Genomic DNA, 22,537 nt, shown 5'->3' with positions numbered 1-22,537 from the left:
GCCCCCACCTGCAGCCCCCTGCCCCAGCATACACAGATGTGGTGGAGCAGCCCTCCTACCTGCAGCCCTCAGCCCCCAGCACACACGGATATAGAGGAGCAGCCCCCACCTGAAGCCCCTTACCCCCAGCACACATAGATATGGAGGAGCAGCCCCCACCTGCAGCCCCCTGCCCCAGCATACACAGATATGGAGGAGCAGCCCTCCTACCTGCAGCCCTCAGCCCCCAGCACACACGGATATAGAGGAGCAGCCCCCACCTGCAGACCTCTCCTCTTAGCACATACAGATATGGAGGAGCAGCCCCCACCTGCAGCCCCCTGCCCCCAGCACACACGGATATAGAGGAGCAGCCCGCACCTGCAGCCCCCAGCCCCCAGCACGCACAGATATGGGGAGCAGCCCCCTACCTGCAGACTCCTCCCCCCAGCACACACACACACACACACACACACACACACACACACACACATACACACATAGGGACCTGGGAGTCTACCATAGTCTACTATACATAATATCTACCACAATCTACCATACATAATATCTACCATAATCTACCATACATAATATCTGCCATAGTCTACCATACATAATATCTACCACAGCCTACCATACATAATATCTACCATAATCTACCATACATAATACTTACCATAGTCTAACATATATAATACCTACCATAATCTACTATACATGATATCTACCATAGTCTACCATACATAATATCTACCATGGTCTTCCATACATGATATCTACCATAGTCTACCATACAGAATATCTGCCATAATCTACTATACAAAATATGTACCAGTCTACCATATGTAATATCCACCATAGTCTAACATATATAATATTTGCAATAGTCTATCATATATAATATCTAACATAGTCAACCATTTATAAAATCTACCATAGTTTACCATACATAATATCTACGATAGTCTACCATGTATAACATTTACCATAGTCTAGCATATACAATATCTACCATAGTCTGCCATGCAGAATGTTTTCCATAGTCTACCATACATAACATCTACCATGATGTACCACGTATAATATTTACCATAGTCTACCATACATGGTATTTACCATAGTCTACCATACATGATATTTACCATAGTCTACATATATAATATCTACCATACTCTACCATACATATTAACTACCATAGTTTACCATACATAAAATATAACATAGTCTACCATACATAATATTTACCATAGTCTACCATGTGAATGTATCTACCAAAGTCTACCATATATGATATTTACCATACTCTACCATATATGATATCTACCATAGTCTACCATATATGATATCTACCATAGCCTACCGAAGAGAATATCTACCCACAGTCTACCATACAGAAGACCATGTCTGTAAGAAGTGTTCTACCTTCTACCTGCAGGTCACATACACCAGAGAGCAGCGCCTCTAACGGGCCCCACCAACGGCTACAACAACGGCATCAACGGGGACAACGGGGACAACGGGGAGGAGGAACCCTCGCCAGAACACCTGTTTGCCAGGTTCTGGAAGAGCATCTTCTCCCCATTCAAGAAGATGAAGAGGAGGTTCAGGGGGTTCGAGAACCAGCTCATGTCAGTCCAGAGGTGAGGGAAGGGGTACAGCTGTTGTCTGTCCTGAGGTGAGGGGGGTACAGCTGTTGTCTGTCCTGAGGTGAGGGAGGGGGTACAGCTGTTGTCTGTCCTGAGGTGAGGGGGGTACAGCTGTTGTCTGTCCAGAGGTGAGGGGGTACAGCTGTTGTCTGTCCTGAGGTGAGGGAGGGTACAGCTGTTGTCTGTCCTGAGGTGAGGAGGGTACAGCTGTTGTCTGTCCTGAGGTGAGGGAGGGGTACAGCTGTTGTCTGTCCTGAGGTGAGGGAGGGTACAGCTGTTGTCTGTCCTGAGGTGAGGGAGGGGGTACAGCTGTTGTCTGTCCTGAGGTGAGGGAGGGGTACAGCTGTTGTCTGTCCTGAGGTGAGGGGGTACAGCTGTTGTCTGTCCTGAGGTGAGGGAGGGGTACAGCTGTTGTCTGTCCTGAGGTGAGGGGGGTACAGCTGTTGTCTGTCCTGAGGTGAGGGAAGGGGTACAGCTGTTGTCTGTCCTGAGGTGAGGGGGGTACAGCTGTTGTCTGTCCTGAGGTGAGGGGGGTACAGCTGTTGTCTGTCCTGAGGTGAGGAGGGGTACAGCTGTTGTCTGTCCTGAGGTGAGGAGGGGGTACAGCTGTTGTCTGTCCTGAGGTGAGGGAGGGTACAGCTGTTGTCTGTCCTGAGGTGAGGGAGGGGTACAGCTGTTGTCTGTCCTGAGGTGAGGGAGGGTACAGCTGTTGTCTGTCCTGAGGTGAGGGAGGGGTACAGCTGTTGTCTGTCCTGAGGTGAGGGAGGGGTACAGCTGTTGTCTGTCCTGAGGTGAGGGAGGGGTACAGCTGTTGTCTGTCCTGAGGTGAGGGAGGGTACAGCTGTTGTCTGTCCTGAGGTGAGGGGGTACAGCTGTTGTCTGTCCTGAGGTGAGGGAAGGGGTACAGCTGTTGTCTGTCCTGAGGTGAGGGAAGGGGTACAGCTGTTGTCTGTCCTGAGGTGAGGGGGTACAGCTGTTGTCTGTCCTGAGGTGAGGGAGGGGTACAGCTGTTGTCTGTCCTGAGGTGAGGGAGGGTACAGCTGTTGTCTGTCCTGAGGTGAGGGAAGGGGTACAGCTGTTGTCTGTCCTGAGGTGAGGGAGGGGTACAGCTGTTGTCTGTCCTGAGGTGAGGGGGTACAGCTGTTGTCTGTCCTGAGGTGAGGGAAGGGTACAGCTGTTGTCTGTCCTGAGGTGAGGGGTACAGCCTGTTGTTCTGTCTGAGGTGAGTGAGGGGGTACAGCTGTTGTCTGTCCTGAGGTGAGGGGGTACAGCTGTTGTCTGTCCTGAGGTGAGGAGGGGTACAGCTGTTGTCTGTCCTGAGGTGAGGGGGTACAGCTGTTGTCTGTCCTGAGGTGAGGGGTACAGCTGTTGTCTGTCCTGAGGTGAGGGGGTACAGCTGTTGTCTGTCCTGAGGTGAGGGAGGGGGTACAGCTGTTGTCTGTCCTGAGGTGAGGGGGTACAGCTGTTGTCTGTCCTGAGGTGAGGGGGTACAGCTGTTGTCTGTCCTGAGGTGAGGGGGTACAGCTGTTGTCTGTCCTGAGGTGAGGGGGTACAGCTGTTGTCTGTCCTGAGGTGAGGAGGGGTACAGCTGTTGTCTGTCCTGAGGTGAGGAGGGGGTACAGCTGTTGTCTGTCCTGAGGTGAGGGGGTACAGCTGTTGTCTGTCCTGAGGTGAGGGAGGGGGTACAGCTGTTGTCTGTCCTGAGGTGAGGGGGTACAGCTGTTGTCTGTCCTGAGGTGAGGGGGTACAGCTGTTGTCTGTCCTGAGGTGAGGGAGGGGTACAGCTGTTGTCTGTCCTGAGGTGAGGGGGTACAGCTGTTGTCTGTCCTGAGGTGAGGGGGGGTACAGCTGTTGTCTGTCCTGAGGTGAGGGAGGGGGTACAGCTGTTGTCTGTCCTGAGGTGAGGGGGTACAGCTGTTGTCTGTCCTGAGGTGAGGGAGGGGTACAGCTGTTGTCTGTCCTGAGGTGAGGGGGTACAGCTGTTGTCTGTCCTGAGGTGAGGAGGGGGTACAGCTGTTGTCTGTCCTGAGGTGAGGGGGTACAGCTGTTGTCTGTCCTGAGGTGAGGGGATACAGCTGTTGTCTGTCCTGAGGTGAGTGAGGGGGTACAGCTGTTGTCTGTCCTGAGGTGAGGGGGTACAGCTGTTGTCTGTCCTGAGGTGAGGGGGTACAGCTGTTGTCTGTCCTGAGGTGAGGGAGGGTACAGCTGTTGTCTGTCCTGAGGTGAGGGGGTACAGCTGTTGTCTGTCCTGAGGTGAGGGAGGGGTACAGCTGTTGTCTGTCCTGAGGTGAGGGGGTACAGCTGTTGTCTGTCCTGAGGTGAGGGAGGGGGTACAGCTGTTGTCTGTCCTGAGGTGAGGGGGGTACAGCTGTTGTCTGTCCTGAGGTGAGGGAGGTACAGCTGTTGTCTGTCCTGAGGTGAGGGAGGGGTACAGCTGTTGTCTGTCCTGAGGTGAGGGGGTACAGCTGTTGTCTGTCCTGAGGTGAGGGAGGGGTACAGCTGTTGTCTGTCCTGAGGTGAGGGGGTACAGCTGTTGTCTGTCCTGAGGTGAGGAGGGTACAGCTGTTGTCTGTCCTGAGGTGAGGGAGGGGTACAGCTGTTGTCTGTCCTGAGGTGAGGAGGGTACAGCTGTTGTCTGTCCTGAGGTGAGGAGGGGTACAGCTGTTGTCTGTCCTGAGGTGAGGGGGTACAGCTGTTGTCTGTCCTGAGGTGAGGGAGGGGTACAGCTGTTGTCTGTCCTGAGGTGAGGGGGTACAGCTGTTGTCTGTCCTGAGGTGAGGGAGGGGTACAGCTGTTGTCTGTCCTGAGGTGAGGGGGTACAGCTGTTGTCTGTCCTGAGGTGAGGGGGTACAGCTGTTGTCTGTCCTGAGGTGAGGAGGTACAGCTGTTGTCTGTCCTGAGGTGAGGGGGTACAGCTGTTGTCTGTCCTGAGGTGAGGGGGGTACAGCTGTTGTCTGTCCTGAGGTGAGGGAGGGGTACAGCTGTTGTCTGTCCTGAGGTGAGGGGGTACAGCTGTTGTCTGTCCTGAGGTGAGGGGGGTACAGCTGTTGTCTGTCCTGAGGTGAGGGGGTACAGCTGTTGTCTGTCCTGAGGTGAGGGGGTACAGCTGTTGTCTGTCCTGAGGTGAGGGGGTACAGCTGTTGTCTGTCCTGAGGTGAGGGGGGTACAGCTGTTGTCTGTCCTGAGGTGAGGGGGGTACAGCTGTTGTCTGTCCTGAGGTGAGGGGGTACAGCTGTTGTCTGTCCTGAGGTGAGGGGGTACAGCTGTTGTCTGTCCTGAGGTGAGGAGGTACAGCTGTTGTCTGTCCTGAGGTGAGGAGGTACAGCTGTTGTCTGTCCTGAGGTGAGGGGGTACAGCTGTTGTCTGTCCTGAGGTGAGGGGGGGTACAGCTGTTGTCTGTCCTGAGGTGAGGGGGTACAGCTGTTGTCTGTCCTGAGGTGAGGGGGGTACAGCTGTTGTCTGTCCTGAGGTGAGGGGGTACAGCTGTTGTCTGTCCTGAGGTGAGGGGGTACAGCTGTTGTCTGTCCTGAGGTGAGGGGGGTACAGCTGTTGTCTGTCCTGAGGTGAGGGGGTACAGCTGTTGTCTGTCCTGAGGTGAGGGGGTACAGCTGTTGTCTGTCCTGAGGTGAGGGGGTACAGCTGTTGTCTGTCCTGAGGTGAGGGGGTACAGCTGTTGTCTGTCCTGAGGTGAGGGGGTACAGCTGTTGTCTGTCCAGAGGTGAGGGGGTACAGCTGTTGTCTGTCCTGAGGTGAGGGGGTACAGCTGTTGTCTGTCCAGAGGTGAGGGGGTACAGCTGTTGTCTGTCCTGAGGTGAGGGGGTACAGCTGTTGTCTGTCCTGAGGTGAGGGGGTACAGCTGTTGTCTGTCCAGAGGTGAGGGGGTACAGCTGTTGTCTGTCCAGAGGTGAGGGGGTACAGCTGTTGTCTGTCCAGAGGTGAGGGGGTACAGCTGTTGTCTGTCCAGAGGTGAGGGGGTACAGCTATTTTGTGTCCCAGCTCACAGTATAATAATTGTAAGATATATTTATGTATTCATGTATATCATCATCATGATCACCATCATGATCATTATGATCACCATCATCACCATCATCACCATCATGATCACCATCATGATCACCATTATGATCACCATCATCATGATCACCATCACCATCATCACCATCATGATCACCATCATCACCATCATGATCACCATCATCACCATCATGATCACCATCATGATCACCATCATGATCACCATCATGATCACCATCATCATCACCATCATCACCATCATGATCACCATCATGATCACCATTATGATCACCATCATCATGATCACCATCACCATCACCATCATGATCACCATCATCACCATCATGATCACCATCATCACCATCATGATCACCATCATGATCACCATCATGATCACCATCATGATCACCATCATCATCACCATTATGATCACCATCATGATCACCATCATCATCACCATCATGATCACCATCATCATCACCATCATCATCACCATCATGATCACCATCATCATCACCATCATGATCACCATCATCATCACCATCATGATCACCATCATGATCACCATTATGATCACCATCATCATGATCACCATCACCATCATCACCATCATGATCACCATCATGATCACCATTATGATCACCATCATCATGATCACCATCACCATCATCACCATCATCATCACCATCATCACCATTATGATCACCATCATGATCACCATTATGATCACCATCATCATGATCACCATCACCATCATCACCATCATGATCACCATCATCACCATCATGATCACCATCATGATCACCATTATGATCACCATCATGATCACCATCATCACCATCATGATCACCATCATCACCATCATGATCACCATCATCATCACCATCATGATCCCCATCATGATCACCATCATCATCACCATCATCATCACCATCATGATCACCATCATCATCACCATCATCATCACCATCATCATCACCATCATGATCACCATCATCATCACCATCATCATATGATCACCATCATGATCACCATTATGATCACCATCATGATCACCATCATGATCACCATCATGATCACCATCATCATCACCATCATCATCACCATCATGATCACCATTATGATCACCATCATCATCACCATCATCATCACCATTATGATCACCATCATCATCACCATCATCATCACCATCATGATCACCATCATCATCACCATCATGATCACCATCATGACCACCATTATGATCACCATCATCATGATCACCATCACCATCATCACCATCATGATCACCATCATCACCATCATGATCACCATCATGATCACCATCATGATCACCATTATGATCACCATCATCATGATCACCATCATGATCACCATCATTATGATCACCATCATCATCACCATCATCATCACCATTATGATCACCATCATCATGATCACCATCACCATCATCACCATCATCATCACCATCATCACCATCATGATCACCATCATGATCACCATTATGATCACCATCATCATGATCACCATCACCATCATCACCATCATCATCACCATCATCACCATTATGATCACCATCATGATCACCATTATGATCACCATCATCATGATCACCATCACCATCATCACCATCATGATCACCATCATCACCATCATGATCACCATCATGATCACCATTATGATCACCATCATCATCACCATCATCACCATCATGATCACCATCATCACCATCATGATCACCATCATGATCACCATCATGATCACCATCATCATCACCATCATCATCACCATCATCATCACCATCATGATCACCATTATGATCACCATCATGATCACCATCATGATCACCATCATCATCACCATCATCATCACCATCATGATCACCATTATGATCACCATCATCATCACCATCATCATCACCATTATGATCACCATCATCATCACCATCATCATCACCATCATGATCACCATCATCATCACCATCATGATCACCATCATGACCACCATTATGATCACCATCATCATGATCACCATCACCATCATCACCATCATGATCACCATCATCACCATCATGATCACCATCATGATCACCATTATGATCACCATCATCATGATCACCATCATGATCACCATCATTATGATCACCATCATCATCACCATCATCATCACCATTATCACCATCATCATGATCACCATCACCATCATCACCATCATCATCACCATCATCACCATCATGATCACCATCATGATCACCATTATGATCACCATCATCATGATCACCATCACCATCATCACCATCATGATCAACATCATCACCATCATGATCACCATCATGATCACCATTATGATCACCATCATCATCACCATCATCGCCATCATGATCACCATCATCATCACCATCATGATCACCATCATCATCACCATCATGATCACCATCATGATCACCATCATCATGATCACCATCACCATCATCACCATCATGATCACCATCATCACCATCATGATCACCATCATGATCACCATTATGATCACCATCATCATCACCATCATCACCATCATGATCACCATCATCACCATCATGATCACCATCATCATCACCATCATGATCACCATCATGATCACCATCATCATCACCATCATCATCACCATCATGATCACCATCATCATCACCATCATCATCACCATCATGATCACCATTATGATCACCATCATGATCACCATCATGATCACCATCATGATCACCATCATCATCACCATCATGATCACCATCATGATCACCATTATGATCACCATCATCATCACCATCATGATCACCATTATGATCACCATCATCATCACCATCATCATCACCATCATGATCACCATCATCATCACCATCATGATCACCATCATGACCACCATTATGATCACCATCATCATGATCACCATCACCATCATCACCATCATGATCACCATCATCACCATCATGATCACCATCATGATCACCATCATGATCACCATCATGATCACCATCATCATGATCACCATCATGATCACCATCATCATGATCACCATCATGATCACCATCATGATCACCATCATGATCACCATCATCATGATCACCATCACCATCATCACCATCATCATCACCATCATCACCATCATGATCACCATCATCATCACCATCATCACCATCATGATCACCATCATGATCACCATCATGATCACCATCATCACCATCATGATCACCATCATGATCACCAGCATGATCACCATCATCATGATCACCATCACCATCATCACCATCATGATCACCATCATCACCATCATGATCACCATCATGATCACCATCATCATCACCATCATGATCACCATTATGATCACCATCAGGTCGTGTAACGACTCCTTCAACCTGGAGACGTACGTGGGAGAGGTGGGAGGTCTGCTGCAGAGACAGCTGCTCCCGCTGGACCGTACGCTGCGCCACGAGATGGAACTGACCCGTACAGCTGTTAACGACCAGTCAGCCAGGATCGAACAGGTCTCCCAGGTACGTAACGACCAGTCCGCCAGGATCGAACAGGTCTCCCAGGTACGTAACGACCAGTCTGCCAGGATCGAACAGGTCTCCCAGGTACGTAACGACCAGTCCGCCAGGATCGAACAGGTCTCCCAGGTAAGTCTACCTGACCTCATCCCAGGCAGGTCAACCCCCCTGGTTAATTATCATAATCATTAATGTATTATAGATGGTTAATTATCATAATCATTAATGTATTATAGATGGTTAATTATCATAATCATTAATGTATTATAGATGGTTAATTATCATAATCATTAATGTATTGTAGATGGTTAATTATCATAATCATTAATGTATTATAGATGGTTAATTATCATAATCATTAATGTATTGTAGATGGTTCATTATCATAATCATTAATGTATTATAGATGGTTAATTATCATAATCATTAATGTATTGTAGATGGTTCATTATCATAATCATTAATGTATTTTAGATGGTTAATTATCATAATCATTAATGTATTGTAGATGGTTAATTATCATAATCATTAATGTATTGTAGATGGTTCATTATCATAATTATTAATGTATTGTAGATGGTTAATTATCATAATCATTAATGTATTATAGATGGTTAATTATCATAATCATTAATGTATTGTAGATGGTTCATTATCATAATCATTAATGTATTATAGATGGTTAATTATCATAATCATTAATGTATTGTAGATGGTTAATTATCATAATCATTAATGTATTATAGATGGTTAATTATCATAATCATTAATGTATTGTAGATGGTTCATTATCATAATTATTAATGTATTGTAGATGCTTAATTATCATAATCATTAATGTATTATAGATGGTTAATTATCATAATCATTAATGTATTGTAGATGGTTCATTATCATAATCATTAATGTATTATAGATGGTTAATTATCATAATCATTAATGTATTGTAGATGGTTAATTATCATAATTATTAATGTATTGTAGATGGTTCATTATCACAATTATTAATGTATTGTAGATGGTTCATTATCATAATCATTAATGTATTGTAGATGGTTCATTATCACAATTATTAATGTATTGTAGATGGTTAATTATCATAATCATTAATGTATTGTAGATGGTTCATTATCATAATTATTAATGTATTGTAGATGGTTAATTATCATAATCATTAATGTATTGTAGATGGTTCATTATCATAATTATTAATGTATTGTAGATGGTTAATTATCATAATCATTAATGTATTGTAGATGGTTAATTATCATAATCATTAATGTATTGTAGATGGTTAATTATCATAATCATTAATGTATTATAGATGGTTAATTATCATAATCATTAATGTATTGTAGATGGTTCATTATCACAATTATTAATGTATTATAGATTGTTCATTATCACAATTATTAATGTATTGTAGATGGTTAATTATCATAATCATTAATGTATTGTAGATGGTTCATTATCATAATTATTAATGTATTGTAGATGGTTAATTATCATAATCATTAATGTATTGTAGATGGTTCATTATCATAATTATTAATGTATTGTAGATGGTTAATTATCATAATCATTAATGTATTGTAGATGGTTCATTATCACAATTATTAATGTATTGTAGATGGTTAATTATCATAATCATTAATGTATTGTAGATGGTTCATTATCACAATTATTAATGTATTATAGATTGTTCATTATCACAATTATTAATGTATTGTAGATGGTTAATTATCATAATCATTAATGTATTGTAGATGGTTCATTATCATAATTATTAATGTATTGTAGATGGTTAATTATCATAATCATTAATGTATTGTAGATGGTTCATTATCATAATTATTAATGTATTGTAGATGGTTAATTATCATAATCATTAATGTATTGTAGATGGTTCATTATCACAATTATTAATGTATTGTAGATGGTTAATTATCATAATCATTAATGTATTGTAGATGGTTCATTATCATAATTATTAATGTATTGTAGATGGTTAATTATCATAATCATTAATGTATTATAGATGGTTAATTATCATAATCATTAATGTATTGTAGATTGTTCATTATCATAATTATTAATGTATTGTAGATGGTTAATTATCATAATCATTAATGTATTGTAGATGGTTCATTATCACAATTATTAATGTATTGTAGATGGTTAATTATCATAATCATTAATGTATTGTAGATGGTTCATTATCATAATCATTAATGTATTGTAGATGGTTCATTATCACAATTATTAATGTATTATAGATTGTTCATTATCACAATTATTAATGTATTGTAGATGGTTAATTATCATAATCATTAATGTATTGTAGATGGTTCATTATCATAATTATTAATGTATTGTAGATGGTTAATTATCATAATCATTAATGTATTGTAGATGGTTAATTATCATAATCATTAATGTATTGTAGATGGTTCATTATCATAATTATTAATGTATTGTAGATGGTTCATTATCACAATTATTAATGTACGATTACATTGTTGATTATCATAATAATTAATGTGCGAATATATTATCATAATCATTAATGAACGGGTAGATTGTTAATTATCATAAGTATTAATGTACGATTAGCTTGTTGATTATCATAAATTGTTAATTATCATGACTAATATATAAGTAGATTGTAAGTATACAAGTAGATCATAATGATCAATGTACGAGTAGATTGTTAATCATCATAACTATTGGTGTACCAGTAAATAGTTAATTATGATAAATATTACTGTAGGAGTAGACTGTTAGTTATCGTACATTTTAATGTAGGAGTAGACTGATTTTACATAATTATCAATGTAGATGTTATTCATCATAATTTTTAATGTAGGAGTAGATTGTTAATTATCATAATCTTCAATATAGGAGTAGAATATTGATTATTGTAATTATCAATGTACAAGTAGATTGTTAATTGTCATAATTACTAATGTACGTGTTGATTGTCAATTATCATGATTATTGATATAGGATTATATTGTTAATCATCATGATTAATAACGTAGGAGTAGATTGTTAATCATCTTAATTATTATTGTAGGAGTATATTTTTTATTATCAAAATTGATAATATACGGGTAGATTGGTAATTATCACAGTTGTCATAATGTAGGAGTAGATAGTTATTCATCATAATCATTAATGTAGTAGATTGTTAATTATCATGATTACTAAAGTAAGAATAATTATCATTGTTCGAGTGGATTGTTAATCATCGCAATCATCAATGCAGTATATTCTCAACTATCATAATCATCAATGTATGAGTAGATTGTTCATTATCATAATCATCTATGTGGGAGTAGTTTGTTAATTAGCATAATCATCAATGTATGAGTAGACTGTTAATTATCATAATCATCAATGTATGAGTAGATTGTTAGTTATCATAATCATCAACAAAGGAAGAGATTGTTAATTATCATGATTATCAATGTAGGAGGAGATTGTTGATTATCATAATTATCAATGTATGAGTAGATTGTTCATTATCATAATTATCAATGTATGAGTAGACTGTTAATTATCATAAGCATCCGGGTAGAATTAGATTGTTAATTATCATAATCATCATTGTATGAGTAGATTGTTAATTATCATAATCATCAATGTATGAGTAGATTGTTAATTATCATAATTATCAATATATGAGTAGATTGCTAATAATCATAATCATCAATGTATGAGTAGATTGTTATTTATCATAATTATCAATATATGAGTAGATTGTTAATTATCATAATTATCAATATATGAGTAGATTGCTAATAATCATAATCATCAATGTATGAGTAGATTGTTAATTATCATAATCATCAATGTATGAGTAGATTGTTAATTATCATAATTATCAATATATGAGTAGATTGCTAATAATCATAATCATCAATGTATGAGTAGATTATTAATTATCATAATCATCAATGTATGAGTAGATTGTTAGTTATCATAATCATCAATGTAGAAGATTGTTAATTATCATAATCATCAATGTATGAGTATATTGTTAGTTATCATACTTATCAACAAAGGAAGAGATTGTTAATTATCATGATTATCAATGTAGGAGGAGATTGTTGATTATCATAATTATCAATGTATGAGTAGATTGTTCATTATCATAATCATCTAAGTAGGAGTAATTTGTTAATTATCATAATTATCAATATATGAGTAGACTGTTGATTATCATAATCATCAATGTATGAGTAGATTGTTCATTATCATAATCATCTAAGTAGGAGTAATTTGTTAATTATCATAATTATCAATATATGAGTAGACTGTTGATTATCATAATCATCAATGTATGAGTAGATTGTTCATTATCATAATCATCTAAGTAGGAGTAATTTGTTAATTATCATAATTATCAATATATGAGTAGACTGTTGATTATCATAATCATCAATGTATGAGTAGACTATTAATTGTAATAATCATCAATGTATGAGTAGACTGTTAATTATCATAATTACCAATATATGAGTAGATTGTTAATCATCATCATTATCAATGTATGAGTAGATTGTTAATTATCATAATTACCAAAGAAGGAAGAGATTGTTAATTATCATAATTATCAATGTAGGAAGAGATGGTTAATTATCATAATCATCAATGTATGAGTAGATTGTTCATTATCATAATCATCTATGTAGGAGTAGATTGTTAATTATCATAATCATCAATGTATGAGTAGATTGTTAATTATCATAATCATCAATGTATGAGTAGATTGTTAATTATCATAATCATCAATGTATGAGTAGATTGTTAATTATCATAATCATCAATGTAGGAGTAGATTGTTAATTATCATAATCATCAATGTAGAAGATTGTTAATTATCATAATCATCAATGTATGAGTAGATTGTTAATTATCCTAATCATCAATGTAGAAGATTGTTGATTATCATAATCATCAATGTAGAAGATTGTTAATTATCATAATCATCAATGTATGAGTAGATTGTTAATTATCATAATCATCAATGTAGGAGTAGATTGTTAATTATCATAATCATCAATGTAGAAGATTGTTAATTATCATAATCATCAATGTAGAAGATTGTTAATTATCATAATCATCAATGTAGGAGAAGATTGTTAATTATCATAATCATCAATGTATGAGTAGATTGTTAATTATCATAATCATCAATGTAGGAGTAGATTGTTAATTATCATAATCATCAATGTAGAAGATTGTTAATTATCATAATCATCAATGTATGAGAAGATTGTTAATTATCATAATCATCAATGTAGAAGATTGTTAATTATCATAATCATCAATGTAGAAGATTGTTAATTATCATAATCATCAATGTAGGAGAAGATTGTTAATTATCATAATCATCAATGTATGAGTAGATTGTTAATTATCATAATCATCAATGTAGAAGATTGTTAATTATCATAATCATCAATGTAGAAGATTGTTAATTATCATAATCATCAATGTAGGAGAAGATTGTTAATTATCATAATCATCAATGTAGAAGATTGTTAATTATCATAATCATCAATGTAGGAGAGATTGTTAATTATCATAATCATCAATGTAGAAGATTGTTAATTATCATAATCATCAATGTATGAGTAGATTGTTAATTATCATAATCATCAATGTAGAAGATTGTTAATTATCATAATCATCAATGTAGAAGATTGTTAATTATCATAATCATCAATGTATGAGTAGATTGTTAATTATCATAATCATCAATGTAGAAGATTGTTAATTATCATAATCATCAATGTAGGAGTAGATTGTTAATTATCATAATCATCAATGTAGAAGATTGTTAATTATCATAATCATCAATGTAGAGTAGATTGTTAATTATCATAATCATCAATGTAGAGAAGATTGTTATTATCATAATCATCAATGTAGAGAGATTGTTAATTATCATAATCATCAATGTAGGAGAAGATTGTTAATTATCATAATCATCAATGTAGGAGTAGATTGTTAATTATCATAATCATCAATGTAGAAGATTGTTAATTATCATAATCATCAATGTATGAGTAGATTGTTAATTATCATAATCATCAATGTATGAGTAGATTGTTAATTATCATAATCATCAATGTAGAAGATTGTTAATTATCATAATCATCAATGTATGAGTAGATTGTTAATTATCATAATCATCAATGTATGAGTAGATTGTTAATTATCATAATCATCAATGTAGAAGATTGTTAATTATCATAATCATCAATGTAGAAGATTGTTAATTATCATAATCATCAATGTAGGAGTAGATTGTTAATTATCATAATCATCAATGTAGAAGATTGTTAATTATCATAATCATCAATGTAGAAGATTGTTAATTATCATAATCATCAATGTAGAAGATTGTTAATTATCATAATCATCAATGTAGAAGATTGTTAATTATCATAATCATCAATGTAGAAGATTGTTAATTATCATAATCATCAATGTAGGAGAAGATTGTTAATTATCATAATCATCAATGTAGAAGATTGTTAATTATCATAATCATCAATGTATGAGTAGATTGTTAATTATCATAATCATCAATGTAGAAGATTGTTAATTATCATAATCATCAATGTAGAAGATTGTTAATTATCATAATCATCAATGTAGGAGTAGATTGTTAATTATCATAATCATCAATGTAGGAGAAGATTGTTAATTATCATAATCATCAATGTAGAAGATTGTTAATTATCATAATCATCAATGTATGAGTAGATTGTTAATTATCATAATCATCAATGTAGAAGATTGTTAATTATCATAATCATCAATGTGGTAGATTACCCTAGTGCAGTAGTAGACGATTGTTGTGTTGTGTTGTTAACGTGTTGTTGTGTTGTTAACGTGTTGTTGTTGTGTTGTTAACGTGTTGTTGTGTTGTGTTGTCAACGTGTTGTTGTGTTGTGTTGTTAACGTGTTGTTGTCTTGTGTTATTAACGTGTTGTTGTGTTGTGTTGTTAACGTGTTGTTAACGTGTTGTTGTGTTGTGTTGTTAACGTGTTGCTGTGTTTTGTTGTTAACGTGTTGTTGTGTTGTGTTGTTATCGTGTTGTTGTGTTGTGTTGTTAACGTGTTGTTGTGTTGCGTTGTTAACGTGTTGTTGTGTTGCGTTGTTAACGTGTTGTTGTTGTATTGTGTTGTTAACGTGTTGTTGTGTTGTGTTGTTAACGTGTTGTTGTGTTGTGTTGTTAACGTCTTGTTGTGTTGTGTTGTTAACGTGTTGTTATGTTTTGTTGTTAACGTGTTATTGTGTTGTGTTGTTAACGTGTTGTTGTGTTGTGTTGTTAACGTGTTGTTATGTTGTGTTGTTTACGTGTTGTTGTTGTGTTGTGTTGTTAACGTGTTGTTATGTTTTGTTGTTAACGTGTTGTTTTGTTGTGTTGTTAACGTGTTGTTGTGTTGTGTTGTGTTGTTAACGTGTAGTTGATGTCTTGTGTTTTTTACGTGTTGTTGTGTTGTGTTGTGTTGTTAATATGTTGTTGTTGTCTTGTGTTTTTAACGTGTTGTTGCTGTGTTGTGTTGTTAATATGTTGTTGTTGTTGTCATGTGTTTCGTTAACGTGTTGTTGTTGTCTTGGGTTTTGTTAACAAATTGTTGCTGTGTTGTGCTGTTAACGTGTTGTTGTGTTGTTAACGTGCTGTTGTTGTTGTTGTTATGTTGTGTTGTTAACGTGTTGTTGTGTTGTTAACGTATTGTTGTGTTGTGTTGTTAACGTGTTTTCATGTGTTTTGTTAACGTGTTGTGTTGTGTTGTTAACGTGTTGTTGTTGTGTTGTGCTGTTAACGTGTTGTTGTCTTGTGTTTTGATAACGTGTTGTTGTTGCCTTGTGTTTTGTTAACGTGTTATTGTGTTGTGTTGTGTTGTTAACATGTTGTTGTTGTCTTGTGTTTTGTTAACGTGTTGTTGTTGTGTTGTGTTGTTAACGTGTTGTGTTATTTTGTTAACATGTTATGTTTTTGTTAACATGCTATGTTGTGTTGTTAACTTGTTGTGTTGTTAACCTGTTGTTGTTGTGTTGTGTTGTTAACGTGTTGTTGTGTTGTGTTGTTAACTTGTTGTTGTGTTGTTAACGTGTTGTTGTGTTGTGTTGTTAACGTGTTGTTGTCTTCTGTTTTGTTAACGTGTTATTGTTGTCTTGTGTTTTGTTAACGTGTTGTTGTGTGGTGTTGTTAACGTGTTTTTGTTGTGTTGTGTTGTTACCGTGTAGTTGTTGTGTTGTGTTGTTAACGTGTTTCTGTTGTGTTGTGTTGTTAACGTGTTGTTGTGTTGTGTTGTTAACGTGTTTTTGTTGTGTTGTGTTGTTAACGTGTTGTTGTGTTGTGTTGTTAACGTGTTGTTGTGTTGTGTTGTTAACGTGGTGTTGCCTTGTGTTTTGTTAACGTGTTATTGTTGTCTTGTGTTTTGTTAACGTGTTGTTGTGTTGTGTTGTTAACGTGTTGTTGTTGTCTTGTGTTTTGTTAACGTGTTGTTGTTGTCTTGTGTTGTTAACGTGTTGTTGTGTTATTTTGTTAACATGTTATGTTGTTTTGTTAACATGTTATGTTGTGTTGTTAACGTGTTGTTGTGCTGTTAACGTGTTGTTGTTGTGCTGTGTTGTTAACGTGTTGTTGTGTTGTGTTGTTAACGTGTTGTTGTGTTGTGTTGTTAACGTGTTGTCGTGTGTTTTGTTAACGTGTTGTTGTGTTGTGTTGTTAACGTGTTATTGTGTTGTGTTGTTGACGTGTTGTTGTTGTCTTGTGTTTTGTTAACGTGTTGTTGTGTTGTGTTGCTAACGTGTTGTTGTGTTGTGTTGTTAACGTGTTGTTGTCTTGTGTTTTGTTAACGTGTTGTTGTCTTGTGTTTTGTTAACGTGTTGTTGCCTTGTGTTTTGTTAACGTGTTGTTGTGTTGTGTTGTTAACGTGTTGTTGTCTTGTGTTTTGTTAACGTGTTGATGCCTTGTGTTTTGTTAACGTGTTGTTGTTGTTGTTGTGTTGTTAACGTGTTGTTGTCTTGTGTTTTGTTAACGTGTTGTTGTTGTGTTGTGTTGTTAACGTGTTGTTGTCTTGTGTTTTGTTAACGTGTTGTTGCCTTGTGTTTTGTTAACGTGTTGTTGTTGTGTTGTGTTGTTAACGTGTTGTTGTGTTGTGTTGTTAACGTGTTGTTGTGTTGTGTTGTTAACGTGTTGTTGTGTTGTGTTGTTAACGTGTTGTTGTGTTGTGTTGTTAACGTGTTGTTGAATTGTGTTGTTAACGTGTTGTTGAGTTGTGTTGTTAGCGTGTTGTTGTGTTGTGTTGTTAACGTGTTGTTGAGTTGTGTTGTTAACGTGTTTTTGTGTTGTGTTGTTAACGTGTTGTTGTGTTGTGTTGTTAACGTGTTGTTGAGTTGTGTTGTTAACGTGTTGTTGTGTTGTGTTGTTAACGTGTTGTTGTGTTGTGTTGTTAACGTGTTGTTGTGTGTGTTGTTAACGTGTTGTTGTGTTGTGTTGTTAACGTGTTGTTGTGTTGTGTTGTTAACGTGTTGTTGTGTTGTGTTGTTAACGTGTTGTTGTGTTGTGTTTCTAACGTGTTGTTATGTTCTGTTGTTAAGTATTGTTGTTGTCGTGTTGTTATTTTGTTAACGTGTTGTTGTTGTGTGTGTTGTTAACGTGTTTTTGTTGTGTTTGTTAACGTGTTGTTGTGTTTGTGTTTGTTAACTGTTGTGTTTGTTAACAGTGTTGTGTTGTTTTGTAACTGTTATGTTGTGTTGTTAACGTGTTGTTGTTGTGTTGTTTGTAGTGTTTCTTGTGTTTGTTAACGTGTTTTGTGTTTTGTTGTTAACGTGTTGTTGGTTGTGTTGTTAACGTGTTGTTGTTGTTTTTGTTTAACGTGTTGTTAGTTGTTTGTGTTGTTAAGTGTTGTTGTTGTTTGATTGTTAACGTGTTGTTGTTGTGTGTGTTGTTACGTGTTGTTTTGTGTTGTTAAGTGTTGTTGTGGTTGTGTTGTTCTTGTGTTGTTAACGAGTTGTTGTGTTGTGTTGTTAGTTGTTCTTGTGTTGTTAACGTGTTGTTGTGTTGTGTTGTTAGTTGTTTTGTGTTGTTAACGTGTTGTTGTGTTGTGTTGTTAACGTGTTGTTATGTTGTGTTGTTAACGTGTTGTTGTGTTGTGTTGTTAGTTGTTCTTGTGTTGTTAACGTGTTGTTGTGTTGTGTTGTTAACGTGTTGTTGTTGTTGTTGTTAACGTGTTGCTGTTGTTGTGTTGTGTTGTTAACATGTTGTGTTGTGTTGTTAACGTGTTGCTGTTGTTGTGTTGTCTTGTTAACATATTTTGTGTTGTTAACGTGTTGTTGTGTTGTGTTGTTAACATGTTGTGTTGTGTTGTTAACGTGTTGTGTTGTTAACATGTTGTGTTGTGTTGTTAACGTGTTGTTGTTAACGTGTTGCTGTTGTTGTGTTGTGTTGTTAACATGTTGTTTTGTGTTGTTAACGTGTTGTTGTGTTGTGTTGTTAACGTGTTGTTGTTAATGTGTTGCTGTTGTTGTGTTGTGTTGTTAACGTGTTGTTGTTAACGTGTTGCTGTTGTTGTGTTGTGTTGTTAACATGTTTTGTGTAGTTAACGTGTTGTTGTGTTGTGTTGTTAACATGTTGTGTTGTGTTGTTAACGTGTTGTTGTTAACGTGTTGCTGTTGTTGTGTTGTCTTGTTAACATATTTTGTGTAGTTAACGTGTTGTTGTGTTGTGTTGTTAACATGTTGTGTTGGGTTGTTAACTTGTTGTGTTGTGTTGTTAACATGTTGTGTTGTTAACGTGTTGTTGTTAACGTGTTGCTGTTGTTGTGTTGTCTTGTTAACATATTTTGTGTAGTTAACGTGTTGTGTTGTGTTGTTAACATGTTGTGTTGTGTTGTTAACATGTTGTGTTGTGTTGTTAACATGTTGTGTTGTGTTGTTAACGTGTTGTTTTTGTTTTGTATTGTTAACATGTTGTTGTTGTTGTTGTGTCAGGTGGCGGGCAGCTGTTCGTACGTGAGTGAGCAGCTGATGGCACAGGTGACCAGCCAGGTTCAGCAGCTGCACCACACCATACATGAACGATCCGACGAGACCCGGAGTCTCATCCAGCAGTATTGTGGAGACAACAGCAGGAGGAGGGACGACCACCAGCCTCCACCAAGATCCTACCCCACCACGGCCGCCCCAACCACCTCACCACCACGCCCTCCACCAACCACCACCCCGCCACCACGCCCTGCACCAACCACCCCACCGTACGCCCCGCCACGCCCCATACCAACCACCTTCCCCAGGTCAGTATGGTGTCTTCCATTCTGTTTCAGTCACTTGCAGAAATGATCATCCATGGTTGATACATAATGACTTTGTCTTGATTTCATTTTCTTGTAAGAAAACGTCTAGTTCAAGTTTGGGTCTGGGAGAATTTCATGATCTTTCATCATTCTAGAGGCCATTTAGACCCATCATTCTAGAGGCCATCTAGACCCATCATTCTAGAGGCCATCTAGACCCATCGCTCTAGAGGCCATCTAGACCCATCACTCTACAGGTCATCTAGACACATCACTCTAGAAGCCATCTAGACCCATCATTGTAGAGGCCATCTTGACCCATCATTCTAGAGGCCATCTAGACCCATCATTCTAGAGGCCATCTAGACCCATCATTCTAGAGTCCAACTAGACCCATCATTCTAGAGGCCATCTAGACCCACCACTCTAGAAGCCATCTAGACCCATCATTCTAGAGGCCATCTAGACCCATCATTCTAAAGCCCATCTAGACCCATCATTCTAGAGGCCATCTAGACCCATCACTCTAGAAGCCATCTAGACCCATCATTCTAAAGGCCATCTAGACCCATCATTCTAGAGGCCATCTAGACCCATCATTCTAGAGACCATCTAGACCCATCATTCTAGAGGCCATCTAGACCCATCATTCTAGAGGCCATATAGACCTATCATTCTAGAGGCCATCTAGACCCATCATTCTAGAGGCCATCTAGACCCATCATTCAAGAGGCCATATACACCTATCATTCTAGAGGCCATCTAGACCCATCATTCTAGAGGCCATCTAGACCCACCATTCTAGAGGCCATCTAGACGCGTCATTCTAGAGGCCATCTAGACCCATCATTCTAGAGGCCAATTAGACCTATCATTCTAGAGGCCATCTAGACACATCATTCTAGAGGCCATCAAGACCCAACATTCTAGAGGCCATCTAGACCCATCATTCTAGAGGCCATCTAGACGCGTCATTCTAGAGGCCATCTAGACCCATCGCTCTAGAGGCCATCTAGACCCATCACTCTACAGGTCATCTAGACCCATCATTCTAGAGGCCATCTAGGCCCATTATTCTAGAGGCCATCTAGACCCATCATTCTAGAGGCCATCTAGACCCATCATTATAGAGGCCATCTAGACCCATCATTCTAGAAGCCATCTAGACCCATCATTCTAGAGGCCATCTGGACACATCACTCTAGAAGCCATCTAGAAACATCATTCTAGAGACCATCTAGACCCATCATTCTAGAGGCCATCTAGGCCCATCATTCTAGAGGCCATCTAGACCTATCATTCTAGAGGCCATCTAGACCCATCATTCTAGAGGCCATATACACCTATCATTCTAGAGTCCATCTAGACCCATCATTCTAGAGGCCATCTAGACCCATCATTCTAGAGGCCATCTAGACGCGTCATTCTAGAGGCCAATTAGACCTATCATTCTAGAGGACATCTAGACCCATCATTCTTGAGGCCATCAAGACCCATTATTCTAGAGGTCATCTAGACCCATCATTCTAGAGGCCATCTAGACGCGTCATTCTAGAGGCCATCTAGACCCATCGCTCTAGAGGCCATCTAGACCCATCATTCTAGAGGCCATCTAGGCCCACTATTCTAGAGGCCATCTAGCTAGACCCATCATTCTAGAGGCCATCTAGACCCATCATTCTATAGGCCAACTAGACCCATCATTCATGAGGCCATCTAGACCCATCATTCTAGAGGCCATCCAGATGCATCATTCTAGAGGCCATCTAGACCCATCATTCTAGAGGCCATCTAGACCCATCATTCCAGAGGCCATCAAGAGCCATCATTGTAAAGGCCATCTAGACCCAGCATTCTAGAGGCCATCTAGACCCATCATTCTAGAGGTCATCTAGACCCATCATTCTAGAGGCAGACTAGATCCACCAATCTAGAGGCCATCTAGACCCATCATTCCAGAAGCCATCTTAGACTCATCATTCTAGAGGCCATCTAGACCCATCATTCTAAAGGCCATCTAGACCCATCATTCTAGAGGCCATTTA

The 22,537-nt window shown here is 38.9% G+C and overlaps 1 protein-coding gene across 1 annotated transcript in view; it reads left to right on the top strand.

The window, feature by feature from the left end:
• The window catches only part of LOC139764926 (uncharacterized), a 90,309-nt gene that overhangs the window by 33,364 nt on the left and 34,408 nt on the right, over window positions 1-22,537 (top strand). Inside the window, exons 6-8 of the mRNA XM_071692005.1 lie at window positions 1,415-1,619; window positions 9,012-9,171; window positions 20,191-20,492. Coding sequence (XP_071548106.1) covers window positions 1,415-1,619; window positions 9,012-9,171; window positions 20,191-20,492 — 667 coding nt within the window. The remainder of the gene's footprint in view (window positions 1-1,414; window positions 1,620-9,011; window positions 9,172-20,190; window positions 20,493-22,537) is intronic.

This window comes from Panulirus ornatus, chromosome 51 (genome assembly GCF_036320965.1).
Source record: "Panulirus ornatus isolate Po-2019 chromosome 51, ASM3632096v1, whole genome shotgun sequence".
Classification (NCBI taxonomy): Eukaryota; Metazoa; Arthropoda; class Malacostraca; order Decapoda; family Palinuridae; genus Panulirus; species Panulirus ornatus.
Note: the sequence above shows the minus strand (reverse complement) of the source record. Positions and strands in the feature narration are given on the sequence as shown.